This window comes from Bombina bombina, chromosome 12 (assembly GCF_027579735.1).
Source record: "Bombina bombina isolate aBomBom1 chromosome 12, aBomBom1.pri, whole genome shotgun sequence".
In the NCBI taxonomy this organism is placed as follows: Eukaryota; Metazoa; Chordata; class Amphibia; order Anura; family Bombinatoridae; genus Bombina; species Bombina bombina.
In genome coordinates this window covers 126,153,792-126,178,030 of record NC_069510.1, presented here as the reverse complement: position 1 = coordinate 126,178,030, position 24,239 = coordinate 126,153,792, and the positions used below count along the sequence as shown (strand labels likewise).

General features: G+C 41.1%; 1 protein-coding gene across 1 annotated transcript in view; it reads right to left on the bottom strand.

Annotated features, from left to right (window-relative positions):
* The window catches only part of USP20 (ubiquitin specific peptidase 20), a 213,834-nt gene that overhangs the window by 63,362 nt on the left and 126,233 nt on the right, over positions 1-24,239 (bottom strand). Inside the window, exon 17 of the mRNA XM_053695835.1 lies at positions 10,427-10,607. Within this exon, the coding sequence (XP_053551810.1) occupies positions 10,427-10,607 (181 nt within the window). The remainder of the gene's footprint in view (positions 1-10,426; positions 10,608-24,239) is intronic.

Here is a 24,239-nt window from a genome sequence, read left to right as displayed (position 1 = left end):
ATCATAATATATATAGTTATTTTTATTGCATGCATCTGTTTGCAGATGATAGATTTATAGAGGTATGCCTTACTTACTCTACCTGTGTAACATGGGCCAGTATAATCATAATATATATAGTTATTTTTATTGCATGCATCTGTTTGCAGATGATAGATTTATAGAGGTATGCCTTACTTACTCTACCTGTGTAAAATGGGCCAGTATAATCATAATATATATAGTTATTTTTATTGCATGCATCTGTTTGCAGATGATAGATTTATAGAGGTATGCCTTACTTACTCTACCTGTGTAACATGGGCCAGTATAATCATAATATATATAGTTATTTTTATTCCATGCATCTGTTTGCAGATGATAGATTTATAGAGGTATGCCTTACTTACTCTACCTGTGTAAAACGGGCCAGTATAATCATAATATATATAGTTATTTTTATTGCATGCATCTGTTTGCAGATGATAGATTTATAGAGGTATGCCTTACTTACGCTACCTGTGTAACATGGGCCAGTATAATCATAATATATATAGTTATTTTTATTGCATGCATCTGTTTGCAGATGATAGATTTATAGAGGTATGCCTTACTTACTCTACCTGTGTAACATGGGCCAGTATAATCATAATATATATAGTTATTTTTATTGCATGCATCTGTTTGCAGATGATAGATTTATAGAGGTATGCCTTACTTACTCTACCTGTGTAAAACGGGCCAGTATAATCATAATATATATAGTTATTTTTATTGCATGCATCTGTTTGCAGATGATAGATTTATAGAGGTATGCCTTACTTACTCTACCTGTGTAAAATGGGCCAGTATAATCATAATATATATAGTTAGTTTACTTATAAGACAGTGTTGTTGTGAATATAGGACATGTGATAAGGTGGGTCCTTAATGAAGAGCCATATGTGTAAGTAATCGAGTATATCTCCTAAGGTATTAGAAAGGCCATCAGAGTCCACCTATTCTCCCAATGTCACACACATTAGTAAAGTGGGATATTATGATGAAATTCCATCTAGTAATAACAATTTGGTTCTGCAGCTATTAATGTAATTTAGTTGTGCCTAGCCTCTTATATTGCTTATGCATCAGAGTGTCCCTACATAATTCATTTTATAGATAAGCATGGGTCATAGCAATAAGGCCCCCAAGAGTGGCCTTTTGAATATCACTAGTTTCCCCCTCCTAAGGTAAAAGAGATCACAAAGGTCCAAGCGTGGCCTTCTTTTGTTTGGGGAATTTCTAATTAATAAAAATGAGGTTGATTATGTCACAGGTCATTTAGTATGTAAACTGTACCTTGTATTCTAGAATAGGTGATGCTGTTTGGTCTTGTGTATTATTTGTCCGCATGCCTCACCTACAATTGCCTGTAAAAAATTGCTTCTGTTCTGCTTCTTTGAAACCTCAATAAAAAAAATAAAAAAATAATAATAATGCTGTGATAAAAAATAATCCTGTGAAAAAAAACTGATAAAAATCAGTGTCTAGATCTTAAAATCCAAATAATGAAAAATAAATAGCAGACAAGTAAAAAACAATTGATAAAATGGAGTGCACTGTAAGAAAGAACAAGCCCCTGTAGTGTCTGGGCAATAGAGTTAATAAGTTAATGGAGTTGTGACATCTCGTATCCAAGCCTGATGAAAAAGAGAAAGCCTGCCCCCCACCTGGTCCAAAGTTGGATCGGGGGCAGATCCTTCATGCTGATTTAGAGTCGGCGGAAGGTTTCTTGTTTTGTTTTCCCTTATTCCATGGCTGGCTGAATTTTCAAGAGGACCTGGATTGGTCTGGGTTGGAAGAAGAGGAGGACTTCTGTCCATTAAAATTCCGAAAGGAACGAAAATTAGAAGTCTGACGACCCTTAGGCCTATTGTTCTTTTCCTGAGGAAGGAAAGATCCCTTTCCAGCCGTAATCTCTGAAATGATTACCGCCAGCCTAGGTCCAAACAAAGTCTTAACCTTATAGGGCAAAGCCAAAAACTTGGCCTTTGAAGAAGCATCAGCTGACCAAGATTTTAACCACAGAGCTCTGTGAGCTAAAACAGTGAAGCTAGATATCTTTGCTCCCAGTCTAATTAACTGCATTTTGGCATCACAGATAAAGGTATTGGCCAGTTTAAGAGCCTTGATCCTGTCTTGGATCTCCTCTACAGTAGTCTCTTCTGAAATCAGATCAGATAGGGCATCACACCAATAAGATTCTGCTCCTGCAACCGTAGCAATACTTGCCGCAGGTTGCCACTGTAAATCCTGATGGACATACATCTTTTTTAAATAAGCCTCCAGCTTTTAATCCATAGGATCCTTAAAAGAACCACTATCCTCCATAGGAATGGTAGTTCTCTTAGCTAGAGTAGAAATAGCACTTTCTACCTTATGAATGGTGCGCCATGAGTCTCGAATAGAGTCAGCAACAGGAAACATATTTTTAAAACCAGGGGAAGGGGAAAACAGTACACCTGGCTTATCCCATTCCTGTGCTATAACTTCTGAAATTTTTCTAGGAACAGAAAAAACATGATCAGGAGGAGAATCATAAACTCTATCCAGCTTAGAAGACGTCCTAGGGTTGGCAGCAAACGAAGGTTCAGAGTCGTCCAAAGTAGCTGGAACCTCATTCTGAAGTAACCAAAGAAGTTCAAGCTGAAATCTAAAAATTAACCTCTTCAGATTCTAAAGATTTTACCGCCAAGGAGTCTTTAGAGGAGAAAATAATTAAAGAATATAACAGCAAATGGGGCGGGATTGCTATTCATTTTAGTAAGGAATTTAAAATAAAAAAAAAGTTTTGCAACTATTAAGGCTGTAACTTGATCGGCTAAAATTAGAGAATCCCATTTTAGGCTTATCCACTTAGACTATAATCAATACCAGGAGAGCAAAAAAGTGGAAAACCAAACTGAAAATGTATGCAAAAAATCTAGGGAGGAGGATCCTAAAATTCTTCATTTGGTATATACATGCCCAAAAATACGTTAATTCTGGGGAAAAATCGAATATCTGATTTCATTAATGCTGGGGAAAAAGATTAAAATAACAGAAGAAAATATTCTATTCTTAAATAAAGCAGCAAATTGGGGTAAAAAGTATAAAATTATTCAATGGGTAATTGTTCTAACTAGAGCACTTATCTTTAATAAATGGATTAATAAAGAAAATCCCACGATTAGCTCAGTTAAAAACCGACTGGCCATTCAAGCTATCATGGAGGCCCATGATACCAAATATTATAAAATTAATTGGATTAAAGAGTATAAAAAAGTATGGGGGGAATTTATCTCATACATGGGGAATGATCTGCAGATAAAAATAAATCAGATAATTCCATTAATGGATAATGAAGATGTGAGCTAAATGCGTATGTTAGATGGGGCTGGTCTTTCTTTCTTTTTACTCTCCCCCTCACTCTTTATTATTTTTTGGGGGGGTTTCGGTGTGGCACTTATTTGTTTTCTGTTTTGTCTGTCTGTATTGGCTAGGTTCTGTTCTGGGATTGTTTGCTTGGTACAACTTGGTGCAGGGCAAATTTAAGGTTAATAATAAACCAAAAGGGCACTATTAATTACTTGTTGGTAATTTCTGGATTTGTGCAAAGTTTCTTATTCTTCTATAGTTGTGAAAAGAGCCTTGTTTATAATGGAACTTGTTATTGTAAACATTTTTTTTTCTTTTAAAAAGAGAAAGGTTGACCAACGCAGACTTAGAGGGGTCAGAAACCTAGCAGTAAAATGTTTAGATTTTCTCTTACGCTTACCAGAAGAAGGCAAAGCTGACAAAGCCGCTGTTACTGAAGAGCTAATCTGAGCGGCAAAATCCCAGGGTAAATAAACACCCCCGGGAGTTTAAGGAGACACAGAAGGCACAGTATGGGACACAATTAAGGCCTGGGACGTTTGAGGGAGAAAGCTGAGGCATGTCACGCACAGCATTCTCCTGAGAGACACTTGGCTCAAAAGGGAGTAACTTGTCTTTAAATTTTAGAGTTTTTGATAAGCATGAGGAACAAAATTGCATTGGCAGGACAATTTGAGCCTCTAAACATAGTAAGCATTTGTTCACAGACATCGACTGATCTAATTCAGAATCAATTACTGTACTCACAGCCACAGAAAAATAGAACCCAAAATTAAATTAAATATCAAAATAATTTGAGGTTGATAATCTTATTTAAACACCAAAAAATAAATAACCCCAAATAAACCACCTCAGATGCCTGAGGCTCCTACCGTACAAGAGAAAACACCCCAGTAGTAATAGGAAGGCAGACTCTACTGATGAGTACACTGATCTTCTCCTCTAACAATCCGCTAGATGTGAACAAGGATCCGACACAGATTCTCAATGTGAGGCAACTCCTACGCACCACACACTGAGCTCCGTTCCGGAATAGCGGAAATGCAGGCGTTACGTGAGCGGGAAGAAATACACTACGCTACTGAAAGCGTGCAAAATAGAGAGAAAACAGCTTAAAATTAAAACCGTTAAGCAAACTCTCTAAAAACTGTCCCCATAAGATTAGAAGATCAAAATCCATGACAATATACAAAGAAGTGCTTAAAAGCAAAATCTCTGCAAAATGTCCCATGCAATGTATTGCCCCAACAATAAAGCTATAACCTCTCAGCCAAGTGAAAAGTCCTCTCTTACTGATAACCTTATGTCTCATAAATGTTAAGCACATAATGTAAATCTGTCCCAAAAATAAAATTGTATCCTTAACTAGAAAAGGGTAACTTGTGCCAGAAATGGATCCATAAGAGGATTAACCTCTTAAGTGCTGCTGTCCTTCAGTACCTAGAAGGCAAAGGCACTTACCTTAGATCCTGCAGGACAGATGCTGCTTCTTAGTGTGGCAGGTACTTTACTCCCTGTCATGGACCTGTAGGAAAATAAAGAACAGAGTAACCAACTCTGGCTTTTTTCAAAGGGAAAGCAAAGTGCTAAAAGTAAAGCAAAGACTACCTCGCCGCCTTTAAACTGCTTAAAAGCCATCACTACTCTTACTAAAGTGATTGACGTGGACACAGCTAGACCCCAATCCTTGCTTGCAGGGAAAAATACCCATAAAAGGATTAAATATCTTCAGACACCAACTTCGCACATCCTCCATTGACAAAGGCAAAGAGAATGACTGGGGATTATGGGTAAGGCAAGTTACACTTAACAGCTTTGCTGGGGTGCTCTTTGCCTCCTCCTGCTGGCCAGGAGTTGAATATCCCACTAGTAATTGGAATGACGTTGTGGACTCTCCATGTCTTAGGACATGTCTTAGGAAAGAAAAGGGGTTTATTGTGGGGTTTTGTGCGTGTTGGGATTTTTGCTCGTATTACAAGTTGAAAGTAAACTCGACCGCTTGAGCACAATGGAAGTGCGTCCTCAGAGCTCTGGTTAACATCACCACTTTTTTTGCTCCATTGACTTCTATAGGGTAATATGTTAACACACGTGATATCCTAACTTTGGCTTTTTGCACACATCGGGTTAGCACCCGAGCAAAAACTTTTTTTTTTTTTTTTTATACTCAATGGAGGCAAGCAAGATGAGTCTATAGCCACTTTTGGGCTTGGTAAAGTATAAAACATTAAATGTATATATCAACAACAAACTATGTAATAAGTTTTAACCATAATGGGTAACATTTTGTTCTTCTGTAAACATTTGTATTACACTCATCAACAAATCATCACCGTCTAGAGAAATACAGGTGATCAGACATATGCGTACAATACCGGAATAGTAGCAGTGGTACAATAGATCTTTTATCAATCTGTCTATTCCATTGCAATACAGAAAATGTGTTGCTCACCCTTCAAAGTCCGGCTATAACTGGAAATTTTTAAGATCACTGAAAATAAATATTGTTGATGAATGAATTAGGTTGTTGCTATGAAAAAGAGAAAATAAATATTGTTGATGAATGAATTAGGCTGTTGCTATGAAAAGAGAAAATAAATATTTCTATAGGATTTATTTTCCTTTGCTTACAAAGTAAGCTCAATGGTATAAGGGGGGGTATAAGGGGGGGGTATAAGGGGGGGATAAGGGGTGGTGGGGGGTGGAGCCAACAGAAACTCAAAGTGGTGAGGCTAGGGGACGAAAATAAAGAAATATAAATTAATATAAATTTAAATTTAAGGCCGGGTTGGTATAGAAAGTATATCACCACTTGACCCATACGGTGAAGGGACATATATTTAACCAATATGGTAAAGGGATATGTGTTGTATCTCCCCTCAGGGATTGCTGTCACCACTGGACGAAGACGGAAAAGGGGCATTGGATATGACCCACTCTGTCTCACAGAGTGGGAAAGGGTGAGGGGAGATACCTTTCTTTTGTTCGCTACAAAAAGTCACTGAAGACCATACCATTATCTTACTCGAGTAATAGGGAGGCAGATAAACCTTGGACTACGTGTAATAGGGTGATATCTAGGTAAGGACTAGTCAATTTGCTTTTTAGGTTCGCAGTTGGAATAGATGTATACATATATCTTTATCTAAATGTAGTGGCTATGGGGTATGTCTGTCTAAATGTGAACTAGTAGCTGGGTCTCAGAGGGTAGTTTCCATATACATATATGGGACTATAAGGATTTAGTATTCTACTTCCCTGAAATATAGTATATATATATATATATATATATATATATATATATATATATATATATATATATATATATATATGGTTTTGACTTTAATAATATGAGCCATGTCATCTTAGCCGCTGACAACACGGCAATGTCACTTCCAGTTTGAATGTCATATAAAATACCCAGGGAGTCATACTTGCTCAACATTATTTGAAAACTCCTATACATAAAATATATTGACATTAGTTCAGTAGTATAGTAAGTATAAATTACATCAGAGCTCAGATCCAGTAACTGCTCGCAAAAACAACAAAACAAAAATGACTGGCTAGCAAACATCTACACATTCTCCACTGAGTTGTAATAAGTTTTCGTGAACCTGTATTTATGAAGCTACAGGAACGTTAAAGGGCAGGACCTGATTCACTCACCCCCAAAACAACATACCTTTTTAAAATAGGGTCAGGTAATATATAGGGGAATAATATATATAAAAAAGACACAATTTCTACATTTCGCCTTGCCCCATATAGTAATATGCTTATTATAATAAGTGGTGATGATTAGGTGGGGTGAGAAGACCTGAGTAATAAAAAATATCAGTCTCTAAGGGAGAGAGAACAAACAAACTAGTGTAACAGATATCACCTATAACTAGCGTGAGGAAACAACTTTGGGAAATCTTAAGCAGTAGAACTTTGAGAAAAAGTCCATATGAGTAAGATAAAATAATTCAACCGAATAGACCAGGTTTTGCCATCTATTATTCCAGTATAGGGGACTTAGGAGGTAGGATGGGGTAACATTAAACTCTGGCTATGGCAACACTGAGAAACCATTACTGTATAAACATTTCAAGTCACCAAGTACATACATGCATTTATAACAAAACATCAAGGGTCAGACCAAAAGTCGTCATGTACAAGTCCCGTAAAAGGACAAATTATACCCAGTGAGTCAATGAAAATCTCAAAATTGCAACCGCCATCATCCGACCCCAACTCTTTGACAAGGCAGACAGTCCATTATTTTCATCCGGCTTTGTAGAAGCTGGGAACCGGGCAACAACAAATGGGGAATCAAAGTACATGTTTAGTACACTGCATCTTACTGGTTATGAAGGAATTGGCATTGCCAATTTTCAGATGTCACCTGTAACTGATATACTGACTCCAAGCAGGTACACATAGGACCTCTGAGCTCTCTTGCATCCTCCCTGGACAATGTGTCCCGATCAGTGTTGAAAGGACCGTGTCACTCGGTTCCCAAGTTTGAGGAATTGCGCTGAATCGTTCTCGCAGCCATCTGTGAGGTACCGGCATATAGCGTCTCTTGAGAGGCTCTGCTAACACTGACTGAAGACTCTTCCGTGCTGCAGATATATAAGGTGTCAGGTCGTTAGTTTGAGTGGCGTGGAGTATTCCGGCTATTGCTCCATAGGTAGCACACGGGGTAATAAGACTCTCCATCTCAGATGTCGTTGTGTGTGCTCAACCTTAGCACGGCAGTCCTCAAAAAGGTTGCTAATCTCCCGTATAATATTTGCTGCCACATCCATATTGAATTTATGCAGCAAGTATCTCTGTTAAAGGCAGCAAATTAGCCGTTTCCCGGTCCCGTTCTGAACCTTCCACGTGGGTCAGAAAATGTCCGTCTCAAAAGTTACTGTCAGTAAGATAGGCACTGAAAGAGTGAAGTGCCGTCTATCTATTGCCCCCCTCTTTAATTTAGTTGTTCAGGTCTCCTGGGCTTACAAATTTTCCAGTAATGGTGTAATATTTGGGCTTGAACGGACCCCAAGGTTACTTTTTATATGTGTTATAGCTGGAGCTGTTATAATGTGCGTCCGTTCAGTAGCACGCAAGCAGTAGGGTTAAATACTGCTCCATTTATAATCTGGCCCAATGTTTTAAAAACCCTCTAGATAAATATCCATCGGTCTCTAAAGTCTACAAATATACACTTTTGGGTAGCAGTTTTGAATTTTGTGACCGCTAGTTATCTTATAGTCCAAGCATAGCAAATGTTAGCGTTAAACCAATATTTCCATCTGCCGTATTTGGCCTAGATTTGCTATAAATTACTTGGAAACCTAGACTTATTCATATTTGGAGGTATTTTTCTTTAGCAACACTAGTTTTGTAGAAATGGTTATAAAGAAAAATGCCAAAAAAAATGTTTCTTTCCTTATTTTTTTAGTATTAAATTCCTATTTGTTGTTGTTTTATGTACTCATATAGGTTATCACTAGAAAGGCCTGTCTGTCTGTTAAATAAGGGTGTATAATATGTATACGTGCACTTAAATAGAGAGTGGACAATTAAGGTGAAACCAGTAGTGAGCAAAAATTTGCAAAAAATTGCTTCAGTGATTTAATCACGGAAACTAGGGAACCCTTGGTCACTAAGGAATTAAGCTTCCAATTTATGTTTAATGTCCCTTGGTGTTTAATTCTGTTAAGTATTAGCACATGCGCACAGACACGTATCGGCCGGTACGCACGCAGACACGTATCGGCCGGTATGCACGCAGACACGTATCGGCCGGTACGCACGCAGACACGTATCGACCGGTACGCACGCAGACACGTATCGGCCGGTACGCACGCAGACACGTATCGGCCGGTACGCACGCAGACACGTATCGGCCGGTACGTACGCAGACACGTATCGGCCGGTACGCACGCAGACACGTATCGGCCGGTACGCACGCAGACACGTATCGGCCGGTACGCACATGCCTGGTTCCCTCTAGACATAATGCTTGGAATTGAGGCCAAACAGTTCAATCTTCGTTGCATCAGACCAGAAAATCTTGTTTCTCACAGTATGAGAGTCCTTTATTAAAAATTCCAAGCTGGCATTCACGTGTCTTGCACTGATGAGAGGCTTCCGTCTGTCCACTCTGCCATAAAACCCAGATCAGTGAGTGATGGTTATCCTTCTGCAGGGTTCTATCTCCACATATGATCTCTGGAGATCAACTAGAATGACCATTGGGTTCCTGGTCACTTCTCTTCCAAACTTCTTCCATTTAAGAATTATGGAGGCCACTGTGATCTTGGGAACCTTCAATGCAGCCAAATTGTGTTTGTAGCCTTCCCAGTTCTGTGCCGCGACATAATCCTGTAAGCTCTGCATGCAGTTTCTTTGACCTCAAGGTTTGGATTTTGCTCTGATCTACATTTTCAGCTGTGATACCTTATATAGACGGACTTGTGCCTTTCCAAATCCTGTCCATTCAATTAAATCAAAGTTTAGATACATCTCAAAGATGATCCAGAGAAATGGGATGCACCTTCCAGGTGTCATAGCAAAGGGTCTAAATAATTATGTCAATGTGATTTGCTGCATGTTTCTTTTTAATAAATTTGCAGTTATCAAAAATCAGTTTTTAGTTTTTTCTTTATGGGGTACGAAGTGAAGATTGATGTGAAAAAAATAATTTAAAACCATTTTAGCAAACAACAAAATGTGATAAAACGAAGGGGTTTCTGGATGCACTGTATTTAGCAGTTGTTTTATTGCTCTCTCTCCTTTATTGAGCTTAGACACAGCTAGGACAGTAGTATACACTGTGCTGTGTAGAGCGGTTTGATTGTGAGCGTACACTCACGTCGTATAGGCATACAACACTATTACGTCTAACTGGGGAGGGCAGCAATAGGAGAACCCACAGAACACAGTGTTTGTGCACAGAATTGTAAAACAGACATTAAGATTACATTAGGGCTACATGTGTTTCCCTACATATTTTCTCTTCCTACCGGCACCGTTGGTGCATTACTACAATTGCATGGGGCCATATACTTACTGCCTGCAGTGCCATGGTGACATATCACAGCCAGCAAGTCATAGGTGGTGACACGGGACACACATTCTTTAGCCAGGAAGGGTCGCAAGTTGAGTCCCTCCAGTGGGAAGGCGACATGACTGTTGATTTTGAAGGAATACATCACTTCATGTCGGAAACGCTTCAAGTGAATGCACAGTACCTGGGGGGTGGGAGAGAGAGAAATGATTTTTAATTGGCTACTTACAAAGTGTGTAAAGATATGTCTGTGGTGTCACTAGGTACTGGCGCAGTGCTTGGCAGTTAAACTGTCACAGGCATGCACACAAAATGTAAAGATGGGCACATCTATAGCTTGTCAAACAGTGGCTCTGTCTTTTAACACTCTCTCTACTATACAACACATTGATAGCCATCAAAAAACTAACAGTTCTGAAACCGACTCTGGTAACTGTCTAGCAAAAAAAGTGCCATAAATATGAGGTCCCAGTTATGTTTAAACCAACTAGACCACATGTACTATGTACTCAACAAATTGCTGTATTGTAAATTACTTTTTCAAAAACTGAAAGTAACTTAATCGCAATTCCAGTTTGGGGCCATGTGGCAAACCTAGCCACTTCTGGACTATAACGTAAGAAAGGTTGTCTGTGACAGACCCTTCGGTCAGGACTGAAAGTGTTAACTTTATTTTCTAACCACAAGTGGCTGGCTCCAGCTACAATCTAATTAATGCTTAGCATTCTATTGTTTGATCACCCCCAGAGAGAAACGCCTAAGTGATAAGGAGAGTCAAGAGTGTCCTGTGGTTGAAGTGTTTAAGTAATATAATCCTATTGTATCATGTCAAGGGCGCTTCTCCCTTTTATCTAATGTACAACATTCTTTCCACCCCCATCTGGGGGGGGGGGTCAAAAACCTGTATAAATCTGTATGCTGCCTTCAAATAAAGTGTTATTCTGTTTAAAACCTGAAAACTGGCTGGGTTGTGAACTGCTGATTCCCTATGCAGGACATTGTTCCCTGGTGTTAACCCTTGGTATCCGGTTGGTACCGTTACAATTGGTGGCAAGCGACGGAATGAACCTTATCGCCCAGAAGAGCAACTACACAAGCCAGTAACCTCAGGAAGAGGGGGATTACTACAATACTGACTAAGATGGAAGGAGTACCAGGGACCGAAGTGAATGGAGATGGATTATTCTAAGCTAAAGAGACAAACGTAAAAGGAACTGCTAGAAGCCAGGGGAAAGATAGGCAGCAGCAAACCCAAGGCTATATTAATTGCTGAGCTGATGGAGGGAGACAGAGCTCGCAGCGCTACGCCTCCAGCAGCCATGGAGGAGACCCTATACCAGAGGGAAATGAGGACCAGGCTGGAATTTTTACCCCAACCTGTACCACAGGATATGCTATCCGTGGTAATGGCAGATGTGCAGGAGTACGTGATGGCACACAGTCCGCGGAATGCATCCTCCCGAGCAGAATCCATTTTGGACGCACTCAGCAACCCAGTAAGACCCAAAATCCCATACCATGCATTTAAAATGTTTTGTGAGGAGAAGGATGAGATTGATGGGTATTTACAGGATTTTGAGAGACTGTGCGAGTTACATGATTTGGAGCAGTCCGTATGGGTGCCGGTGCTAGCAGGCAAGCTAGCCGGTAGGGCAGCGGAAGCGTATCGCGCTGTACCCAGGGAGGACAGCAAGGATTACGCTAAAGTGAAGAGAGCGATCTTGGAAAGATATGCCATTACCTCAGAGGCATACCGGCGCAAGTTTAGAGGCCTGCGCAAGCCAGAAAGAGATTCCCATGCAGAGTGGGCCCACAAGCTGGATCAAGCATCTCAGGGGTGGATACAGGCCAGCCAAGCTACCACCATGGAAGAATTGCGACAACTGATGCTGTTGGAGCAATTCTTTAACGGCTTGTCCCCAGAAGCCCAAGAATGGGGGAGAGATCGAAAACCCCTCACCTTAACCGAAGCAGCCAGATTAGCAGACCAGCATTTTGATGCCAGGAGGCACCATGGACTACAGCCTAACAACGGACGGGCTAATATACAATGCCACACCTGCAAGCAGTGGGGACATATGGCACGTGAGTGCACCCAAAATCGGAGCAGACAAGCTTGGAACCAGGTCAGACAGAACCTGGCCCCAAGGGCGGCTGCTCACCATTACCAAACGGAGCCAGCCGCTCATGAGGTGTTGAGCACCCAAGCCGAGGAACCCCTGGGAATTCTGCATGAGGTGATGTCGGTCCAGGGACTTCGGGAGCTACTTTAACCCTGATAGCTCCCCATTTGGTGCCGGATACAGCACCCACTGGTGGATCCGTGGCAGTACGAGGGGCAGGGGGAGCAGTATACCGATTGCCCACTGCTAGAGTGGAGTACAGACCCCCAGTCACCCCAGCAGCTGCCAGTTACCAACCCCCGGCGCACCGCTATACCACACGGCCTCCGGCTACGAACTACCCTCAGAGAGCCCGGTTCAATTCGCGGGGCTACTCACAACCTATTCGGTGCTTTGGATGTAAGCAACTAGGGCACAAAAGACCAGAGTGTCCCCTAAATGCAGCGAATCAAGCACAGTCCTGGAGAAGACCCGCTGGCGGAATCCCACATAATCCTCAGCCTGTGGCCCGCTACGTAGAGGCGCCAGAATGCTGGGGCAGCCTACATGAAGCAGACCCCGTGCAAGCTGCCCACCGGAATAACCGGCAACGGGTTAAAGTGAATGGGAAGGAGGTCAGTTGTCTACGGGATACTGGTGCTACCATGACCTTGCTTCAAGAGAACTTGGTGCCTGAGAAACAGCACACTGGAGACACTGTGGCTGTGAGGGTAGCAGGGGGCACTGTGTTCCGCCTACCTGTTGCCAGGGTACATTTGGATTGGGGAGTGGGCGCTAGACTTGTGAATGTGGGGGTCAAGAAGGACTTACCTGCTGATGTTCTCCTTGGAAATGACTTGGCCCCCCTTGTTTCTGCCTATGCTCCCATGGATCCCGCTAATGTTAACCCTGTGACTACCCAAGCCCAGTCCCTCCGGGAAGAGACGCTTCCATGTTTGGGGTGGGGGCAGTACTGAGCCAAGTTGGAGCAGATGGCGGAGAACACCCCGTAGCTTACTTGAGCCGAAAGTTGTTGCCCCGGACATCCCCAAGCCGATCCGTTGGGATCAGACTGTGTATGCCGGCTTGGTTCTGGGGGAGCATTGTGGCAAACCTAGCCACTTCTGGACTATAACGTAAGAAAGGTTGTCTGTGACAGACCCTTCGGTCAGGACTGAAAGTGTTAACTTTATTTTCTAACCACAAGTGGCTGGCTCCAGCTACAATCTAATTAATGCTTAGCATTCTATTGTTTGATCACCCCCAGAGAGAAACGCCTAAGTGATAAGGAGAGTCAAGAGTGTCCTGTGGTTGAAGTGTTTAAGTAATATAATCCTATTGTATCATGTCAAGGGCGCTTCTCCCTTTTATCTAATGTACAACATTCTTTCCACCCCCATCTGGGGGGGGGGGGTCAAAAACCTGTATAAATCTGTATGCTGCCTTCAAATAAAGTGTTATTCTGTTTAAAACCTGAAAACTGGCTGGGTTGTGAACTGCTGATTCCCTATGCAGGACATTGTTCCCTGGTGTTAACCCTTGGTATCCGGTTGGTACCGTTACAGGCCAGTTCTCACACAAACAATAGAAAATAAACACTAAAGGCAACATTAGGCCCACAGCACCATAACACGCTAATTTCTAAATGTGATACTAGGTGCCCTTAGTACAATACTTAAAGGGACAGTCAACACCCATGAAAACTTTATCCCATACCTTAGATCAACAACAAAAAATGAGCCTGCACCGCATCCCATCTTCAATAACACTAACGTTAGGTGGCTAATCTTCAATGAACATTTAGTTAACAGCGGCAGATATGGCCACCAAACTCCTCCCCCTCCTCCTCTGTACCCTTCTTGTTTTAAATAAATACTTGTTCACAGGGACACTGTTCTATTTCTAATGCGCATGCGCTATATAATTGCAGTACGCTCGCTATTAGAAATAGAACAGTGTCTCCGTGAACGCGGCTAAAGAATCTAGCCGAGGATTTGATTCTCATTGGCTGAAGACTTAGAGAAGAAGCCTCCTACGTAACAGGGGGAGGAGTTTGGCGGCCATATCTGCCGCTGTTAACTAAATATTCATTGAAGATTAGCCACCTAACGTTAGTGTTATTGAAGATGGGATGCAGTGCAGGCTCATTTTTTTTGTTGATCTAAGGTATGGGATAAGGTTTTCATGGGTGTTGACTGTCCCTTTAATTACACATAACATTTTCATATATAGAAGTATAATAGGTTAAACAGACGAGACACAATTTGTATTTTTTCATAATTCAGACAGAATGTTATACAACTTTTCAACTGACTATCAAAATTGCTTAATTCTCTTGGTATCCTTTGTTGAAGGATCCCAAATGCACAACTGGGAGCTAGCTGAGCACATTGGTAATTCAATGATGAGGCATATATGTGCAGCCACCAATCAGCAGCTAGATCCCAGCTCCTGAGCCTACCTAGGTATGCTTTTCAGCAGAGGATACCAAGAGAATAAAGCAAATTTGATTTGTTTAAAAGTATATGCTCTATATGAATCAAATAAACTATTTGGGTTTCATGTCCCTTTAAGTGTTTTGCTTAGTATGTATACAAGGTGAATAAACAAAATATCTCAATTGAGATTGAAATGGGGGTATCTTATTTAGCATAAAATGGCAGGGCCCATCTGAAACCTATAAAGGTCCTCAACTAGAATACACAAATCAACACAACCTAAACCAAATGTATGAGGTGCAAACTTCACCTTTTTGTCATACAGATTATAAACCAGAATGCTGGTATACTTAATGTGAGAGCATATATGTGTCCTCAGTATATAAAGCATAATGCTGGCATACTTAATGTGAGAGCATATATGGTGCCCTCAGTATATAAAGCATAATGCTGATAATACTTAATGTGAGAGCATATATGCTGTCCTCAGTATATAAAGCATAATGCTGGTATACTTAATGTGAGAGCATATATGGTGTCCTCAGTATATAAAGCATAATACTAGTATACTTAATGTGAGAGCATATATGGTTTCCTCAGTATATAAAGCATAATGCTGGCATACTTAATGTGAGAGCATATATGGTGCCCTCAGTATATAAAGCATAATGCTGATAATACTTAATGTGAGAGCATATATGCTGTCCTCAGTATATAAAGCATAATGCTGGTATACTTAATGTGAGAGCATATATGGTGTCCTCAGTATATAAAGCATAATACTAGTATACTTAATGTGAGAGCATATATGGTTTCCTCAGTATATAAAGCATAACGCTGGTATACTTCATGTGAGAGCATATATGGTGTCCTCAGTATATAAAGCATAAAGCTGGTATACTTCATGTGAGAGCATATATGGTGTCCTCAGTATATAAAGCATAAAGCTGGTATACTTCATGTGAGAGCATATATGGTGTCCTCAGTATATAAAGCATAATACTGGTATACCTAATGTGAGCATATATGGTGTCCTCAGTATATAAAGCATAATACTGGTATACTTCATGTGAGAGCATATATGGTGTCCTCCTCAGTATATAAAGCATAATGCTGGTATACTTAATGTGAGCATATATGGTGTCCTCAGTTTATAAAGCATAATGCTGGTATACTTCATGTGAGAGCATATATGGTGTCCTCTTAATATAAAGCATAATACTGGTATACTTATTGTGAGAGCATATATGGTGTCCTCAGTTTATAAAGCATAAAGCTGGAATACTTAAAGAGACATAATACTCATATGCTAAATCACTTGAAACTGATGCAGTATAACTGTAAAAAGCTGACAGGAAAATATCACCTGAGCATCTCTATGTAAAAAAGGAAGATATTTTACCTCAATATCTCCTCAGCTCAGCAGAGTAAGTCCTGTTCAAAAAGTTATACTCAGCTGCAGCCTAGCTGCTGGTAAAAAAAAAATAAAAAAATGAAGAAATGAACAGCAGCCAATCAGCATCAGCAGTGTTGAGGTCATGAACTCTTTTACTGTGATCTCATGAGATTTGACTTAACTCTCATGAGATTTCATTGTAAACTTCCTTACACTGACTAGGAAAATAAGATGAGTGTGCACGAAAGCTCGTTCCTTCCGCTGTCCCGGGACAGACATACTGATTTGCTGCTTAGAAGTCCTTTACAATGGGATGTGGCTACTGAGAAACTTTTGAGGTAAAATATCTTTCTTTTAACATAGAGATTTTCAGGTTATATTTTCTAGTCAGCTTTTTACAGCTGTACTGCATTACTTTCAAGTGTTTAAACATTTGGGTATTATGGCCCTTTAATGTGAGAGCATATATGGTGTCCTCAGTTTATAAAGCATAATGCTGGCATACTTAATGTGAGCATATATGGTGTCCTCAGTATATAAAGCATAATGCTGGTATACTTCATGTGAGAGCATATATGTGTCCTCAGTATATAAAGCATAATGCTGGTAATACTTAATGTGAGAGCATATATGATGTCCTCAGTATATAAAGCATAATACTGGTATACTTAATGTGAGAACATATATGGTGTCCTCAGTATATAAAGCATAACACTGGTATACTTAATGTGAAAGCATATATGGTGTCCTCAGTTTATAAAGCATAATGCTGGTATACTTAATGTGAAAGCATATATGGTGTCCTCAGTATATAAAGCATAATGCTGGTATACTTAATGTGAGAGCATATATGGTGTCCTCAGTATATAAAGCATAATACTGGTATACTTAATGTGAGAGCATATATGGTGTCCTTAGTTTATAAAGCATAATACTGGTATACTTAATGTGAGAGCGTATATGGTGTCCTCAGTATATAAAGCATAATGCTGGTATACTTAATGTGAGAGCATATATGGTGTCCTCAGTTTATAAAGCATAATGCTGGTATACTTAATGTGAGAGCATATATGGTGTCCTCAGTTTATAAAGCATAATGCTGGTATACTTAATGTGAGCATATATGGTGTCCTCAGTTTATAAAGCATAATGCTGGTATACTTCATGTGAGAGCATATATGCTGTCCTCAGTTTATAAAGCATAATACTAGTATACTTCATGTGAGAGCATATATGGTGTCCTCAGTATATAAAGCATAAAGCTGGTATACTTCATGTGAGAGCATATATGCTGTCCTCAGTATATAAAGCATAATGCTGGTATACTTAATGTAAGAGCATATATGGTGTCCTTAGTTTATAAAGCATAATACTGGTATACTTAATGTGAAAGCATATATGGTGTCCTCAGTTTATAAAGCATAACACTGGTATACTTAATGTGAAAGCATATATGGTGTCCTCAGTATATAAAGCATAATGCTGGTATACTTAATGGGAGAGCATATATGGTGTCCTCAGTTTATAAAGCATAATGCTGGTATACTTAATGTGAGAGCATATATGGTGTCCTCAGTATATAAAACATAATGCTGGCATACTTAATGTGAGGGAATATATGGTGTCCTCAGTATATAAAGCATAATACTGGTATACTTAATGTGAGAGCATATATGGTGTCCTCAGTTTATAAAGCATAATGCTGGTATACTTAATGTGAGAGCATATATGGTGTCCTCAGTTTATAAAGCATAATACTGGTATACTTAATGTGAGAGCATATATGGTGTCCTCAGTATATAAAGCATAATGCTGGTATACTTAATGTGAGGGAATATATGGTGTCCTCAGTATATAAAGCATAATACTGGTATACTTAATGTGAGAGCATATATGGTGTCCTCAGTTTATAAAGCATAATGCTGGTATACGTAATGTGAGAGCATATATGGTGTCCTCAGTTTATAAAGCATAATGCTGGTATACTTAATGTGAGAGCATATATGGTGTCCTCAGTTTATAAAGCATAATGCTGGTATACTTAATGTGAGCATATATGGTGTCCTCAGTTTATAAAGCATAATGCTGGTATACTTCATGTGAGAGCATATATGCTGTCCTCAGTTTATAAAGCATAATACTAGTATACTTCATGTGAGAGCATATATGGTGTCCTCAGTATATAAAGCATAAAGCTGGTATACTTCATGTGAGAGCATATATGCTGTCCTCAGTATATAAAGCATAATGCTGGTATACTTAATGTAAGAGCATATATGGTGTCCTTAGTTTATGTGGCAAACCTAGCCACTTCTGGACTATAACGTAAGAAAGGTTGTCTATAGGCTGTATATTGTGCTATGTAGATGTGACAGACCCTTCTGTCAGCACTGAAAGAGTTAACTGTGTTCAGCTTTAGCCTCAGCTATTATGCACTGTCATTAATGTTATTGATACACAGTCCATTGTTTAATCAACCTCAGAGAGCAGACCCTAGATGATAAGGAAAGCCAAGTGTGTGTCTGTGTTTAAATTGTTATCAGCTTGAGCAAGGTATTCTATTGTATCATGTAAAAGGGCGTGTTCCCTCCATCTAATGTACAACATTCTTTCAACCCCCCTTCTGGGGGGGGTCAGACCTGCATAAATACTGGGCATATGAGCCTTAATAAAATTCATTCTGTTTAAAACCTGAAAACTGGCTGGGTTGTGAACTGCTGATTCCCTATGCAGGACATTGTTCCCTGGTGTTAACCCTTGGTATCCGGTTGGTACCGTTACAATTGGTGGCAAGCGACGGAATGAACCTTATCGCCCAGAAGAGCAACTACACAAGCCAGTAACCTCAGGAAGAGGGGGATTACTACAATACTGACTAAGATGGAAGGAGTACCAGGGACCGAAGTGAATGGAGATGGATTATTCTAAGCTAAAGAGACAAACGTAAAAGGAACTGCTAGAAGCCAGGGGAAAGATAGGCAGCAGCAAACCCAAGGCTATATTAATTGCTGAGCTGATGGAGGGAGACAGAGCTCGCAGCGCTACGCCTCCAGCAGCCATGGAGGAGACCCTATACCAGAGGGAAATGAGGACCAGGCTGGAATTTTTACCCCAACCTGTACCACGGGATATGCTATCCGTGGTAATGGCAGATGTGCAGGAGTACGTGATGGCACACAGTCCGCGGAATGCATCCTCCCGAGCAGAATCCATTTTGGACGCACTCAGCAACCCAGTAAGACCCAAAATCCCATACCATGCATTTAAAATGTTTTGTGAGGAGAAGGATGAGATTGATGGGTATTTACAGGATTTTGAGAGACTGTGCGAGTTACATGATTTGGAGCAGTCCGTATGGGTGCCGGTGCTAGCAGGCAAGCTAGCCGGTAGGGCAGCGGAAGCGTATCGCGCTGTACCCAGGGAGGACAGCAAGGATTACGCTAAAGTGAAGAGAGCGATCTTGGAAAGATATGCCATTACCTCAGAGGCATACCGGCGCAAGTTTAGAGGCCTGCGCAAGCCAGAAAGAGATTCCCATGCAGAGTGGGCCCACAAGCTGGATCAAGCATCTCAGGGGTGGATACAGGCCAGCCAAGCTACCACCATGGAAGAATTGCGACAACTAATGCTGTTGGAGCAATTCTTTAACGGCTTGTCCCCAGAAGCCCAAGAATGGGTGAGAGATCGAAAACCCCTCACCTTAACCGAAGCAGCCAGATTAGCAGACCAGCATTTTGATGCCAGGAGGCACCATGGACTACAGCCTAACAACGGACGGGCTAATATACAATGCCACACCTGCAAGCAGTGGGGACATATGGCACGTGAGTGCACCCAAAATCGGAGCAGACAAGCTTGGAACCAGGTCAGACAGAACCTGGCCCCAAGGGCGGCTGCTCACCATTACCAAACGGAGCCAGCCGCTCATGAGGTGTTGAGCACCCAAGCCGAGGAACCCCTGGGAATTCTGCATGAGGTGATGTCGGTCCGGGGACTTCGGGATTCGGGAGCTACTTTAACCCTGATAGCTCCCCATTTGGTGCCGGATACAGCACCCACTGGTGGATCCGTGGCAGTACGAGGGGCAGGGGGAGCAGTATACCGATTGCCCACTGCTAGAGTGGAGTACAGACCCCCAGTCACCCCAGCAGCTGCCAGTTACCAACCCCCGGCGCACCGCTATACCACACGGCCTCCGGCCACGAACTACCCTCAGAGAGCCCGGTTCAATTCGCGGGGCTACTCACAACCTATTCGGTGCTTTGGATGTAAGCAACTAGGGCACAAAAGACCAGAGTGTCCCCTAAACGCAGCGAATCAAGCACAGTCCTGGAGAAGACCCGCTGGCGGAATCCCACATAATCCTCAGCCTGTGGCCCGCTACGTAGAGGCGCCAGAATGCTGGGGCAGCCTACATGAAGCAGACCCCGTGCAAGCTGCCCACCGGAATAACCGGCAACGGGTTAAAGTGAATGGGAAGGAGGTCAGTTGTCTACGGGATACTGGTGCTACCATGACCTTGCTTCAAGAGAACTTGGTGCCTGAGAAACAGCACACTGGAGACACTGTGGCTGTGAGGGTAGCAGGGGGCACTGTGTTCCGCCTACCTGTTGCCAGGGTACATTTGGATTGGGGAGTGGGCGCTAGACTTGTGAATGTGGGGGTCAAGAAGGACTTACCTGCTGATGTTCTCCTTGGAAATGACTTGGCCCCCCTTGTTTCTGCCTATGCTCCCATGGATCCCGCTGATGTTAACCCTGTGACTACCCAAGCCCAGTCCCTCCGGGAAGAGACGCTTCCATGTTTGGGGTGGGGGCAGTACTGAGCCAAGTTGGAGCAGATGGCGGAGAACACCCCGTAGCTTACTTGAGCCGAAAGTTGTTGCCCCGGACATCCCCAAGCCGATCCGTTGGGATCAGACTGTGTATGCCGGCTTGGTTCTGGGGGAGCATTGTGGCAAACCTAGCCACTTCTGGACTATAACGTAAGAAAGGTTGTCTATAGGCTGTATATTGTGCTATGTAGATGTGACAGACCCTTCTGTCAGCACTGAAAGAGTTAACTGTGTTCAGCTTTAGCCTCAGCTATTATGCACTGTCATTAATGTTATTGATACACAGTCCATTGTTTAATCAACCTCAGAGAGCAGACCCTAGATGATAAGGAAAGCCAAGTGTGTGTCTGTGTTTAAATTGTTATCAGCTTGAGCAAGGTATTCTATTGTATCATGTAAAAGGGCGTGTTCCCTCCATCTAATGTACAACATTCTTTCAACCCCCCTTCTGGGGGGGGTCAGACCTGCATAAATACTGGGCATATGAGCCTTAATAAAATTCATTCTGTTTAAAACCTGAAAACTGGCTGGGTTGTGAACTGCTGATTCCCTATGCAGGACATTGTTCCCTGGTGTTAACCCTTGGTATCCGGTTGGTACCGTTACAGTTTATAAAGCATAATACTGGTATACTTAATGTGAAAGCATATATGGTGTCCTCAGTTTATAAAGCATAACACTGGTATACTTAATGTGAAAGCATATATGGTGTCCTCAGTATATAAAGCATAATGCTGGTATACTTAATGGGAGAGCATATATGGTGTCCTCAGTTTATAAAGCATAATGCTGGTATACTTAATGTGAGAGCATATATGGTGTCCTCAGTATATAAAACATAATGCTGGCATACTTAATGTGAGGGAATATATGGTGTCCTCAGTATATAAAGCATAATACTGGTATACTTAATGTGAGAGCATATATGGTGTCCTCAGTTTATAAAGCATAATGCTGGTATACTTAATGTGAGAGCATATATGGTGTCCTCAGTTTATAAAGCATAATACTGGTATACTTAATGTGAGAGCATATATGGTGTCCTCAGTATATAAAGCATAATGCTGGTATACTTAATGTGAGGGAATATATGGTGTCCTCAGTATATAAAGCATAATACTGGTATACTTAATGTGAGAGCATATATGGTGTCCTCAGTTTATAAAGCATAATGCTGGTATACGTAATGTGAGAGCATATATGGTGTCCTTAGTATAGAACGCATAATGCTGGTATACTTCATGTGTGAGCATATATGGTATCCTCAGTATATAAAGCATAATGCTAGTATACGTAATGTGAGAGCATATATGGTATACTCAGTGTATAAAACATAATGGTAAAATTATTAGCTTGTGCAGTAAATTGTGGTTAAGACGGAGAATAAATGCAGAATCACAACAGAATAAAAACATTAACAGTAATTAGAAATCTAAAACAAAACAAACCAACAGCTGTAACTGCCAGTACTATGTAGTTATATACAGCTGTATAGCATCTTCAGCTGTAGTCTCCCCTACATAGTGAAACCAGCAAGTACAAAAGGCACCTGTGAAAAACAAAAATGTGGCAGCTCTGGGTAGAAATCTACTTCAACAAGATGCCAATTATATATAGAGATAGTCTGCAGTCTAACCTGCCCCTACACACATAAGGTGAGGTTGATGCTTATGAGAACCTGCCAGCTTGATGAAGAAAGCAGAGTACTGCTCTTGCCAGTCTTAGTATAGACAGAACAGTAACATTGAACCTTGCAAAAACAACATATAAAGCTGCATAGTAATCTTAGAGAGACGGTTTTACACAGATAGCTTCATTAAACTGAGCCTGTAAAAGGAGAGCTGAGACCATAGTGTCTAACTGGCTCCACTCCGGGGACACAATTTTCACTGAGGATACAGATAGTCCGTACTCTCAAACATATGTGGAGTCAACCAGGCACAATGCAGAAATAGCAGCAGCTCACTACGAAGAAACCAAAAAAGTTCTCCACAAAGCAGTCGGATACAGTCGTAGGGAGCAGGATCAAGTCCACGTCTGGATCTACACACAGATGTTGCCGCCGACACTGCTCATTATCTGGTGACGTGTGTAAAGCATGCAAGAACATTTTAATTACCACAGATGATTAAAGATAAGAATCCGTGAACTGAATAGGCTCTGAGTATAAAGAACATGGCACATTGCGTAACACTATGCTCCGACACAATTCTTTCCACAGCCTCAGTGGTATGAGCAAAAGAGAGAAGCAAGTAAATACCAGCAAACGCAGCATTCAGCGTGATCTTTAACACTTCAGCACTGTTTTACCCCCATACAATCCGCGTACGATTTATCTAGGGTAGGGATCGGTCCCATTATCTTTACTATAGAATTATTATCCACTTCATTTCTTTACTTGCATGCATCTCCTGAAGAACCTCCTCTAGTGCAGCTTGAAGAGAGTCAAAGAGAGGCGTAAATAAGCAGCCGGTGTAATCGTAACATGTGCCATGTCTGTAGAAACACGTGTAGAGGTCAGAAATTAAGCCAAACTACTTCAGAAGAGTTAACCGACTCTTTGGTGGCCAGGAGCTGTTTTATCCTGATCCAGGAGATTCCCCGACACAGTGTTTGCCAAGGGAGGTACAGATGATGCAGGTTATGGCTTCAATAGGATTCATACAAAAAGCTTTCCTATTGAGCAGTTAAATCCATGGCCATCTTCAGGTGCCGCCCACCGGAAATTGATAACATTTGTATTCTTATATAATTACTAAACGTAGGTCATATTAAACTTAATTTCCACATGCCTTAACATAACCACCGGGGTGCCATAATTGTACATTATATCATTAACTCAAAAGTTAAGAAGACAATATGGAGAGATAATTCAGACATAGTTGAGGTCCATCATTTATCCACTTGAGAACGTAACCAAAACAAATTTAGAAACTGTTCTATGTACTTGCCAACATATGGCATACAAAGTAGCCTTAAAAACAGAGAGGGTATCAACCCTATATTATTGATAGGGCATTTAATGATGTAATGGATAGGGATAGAA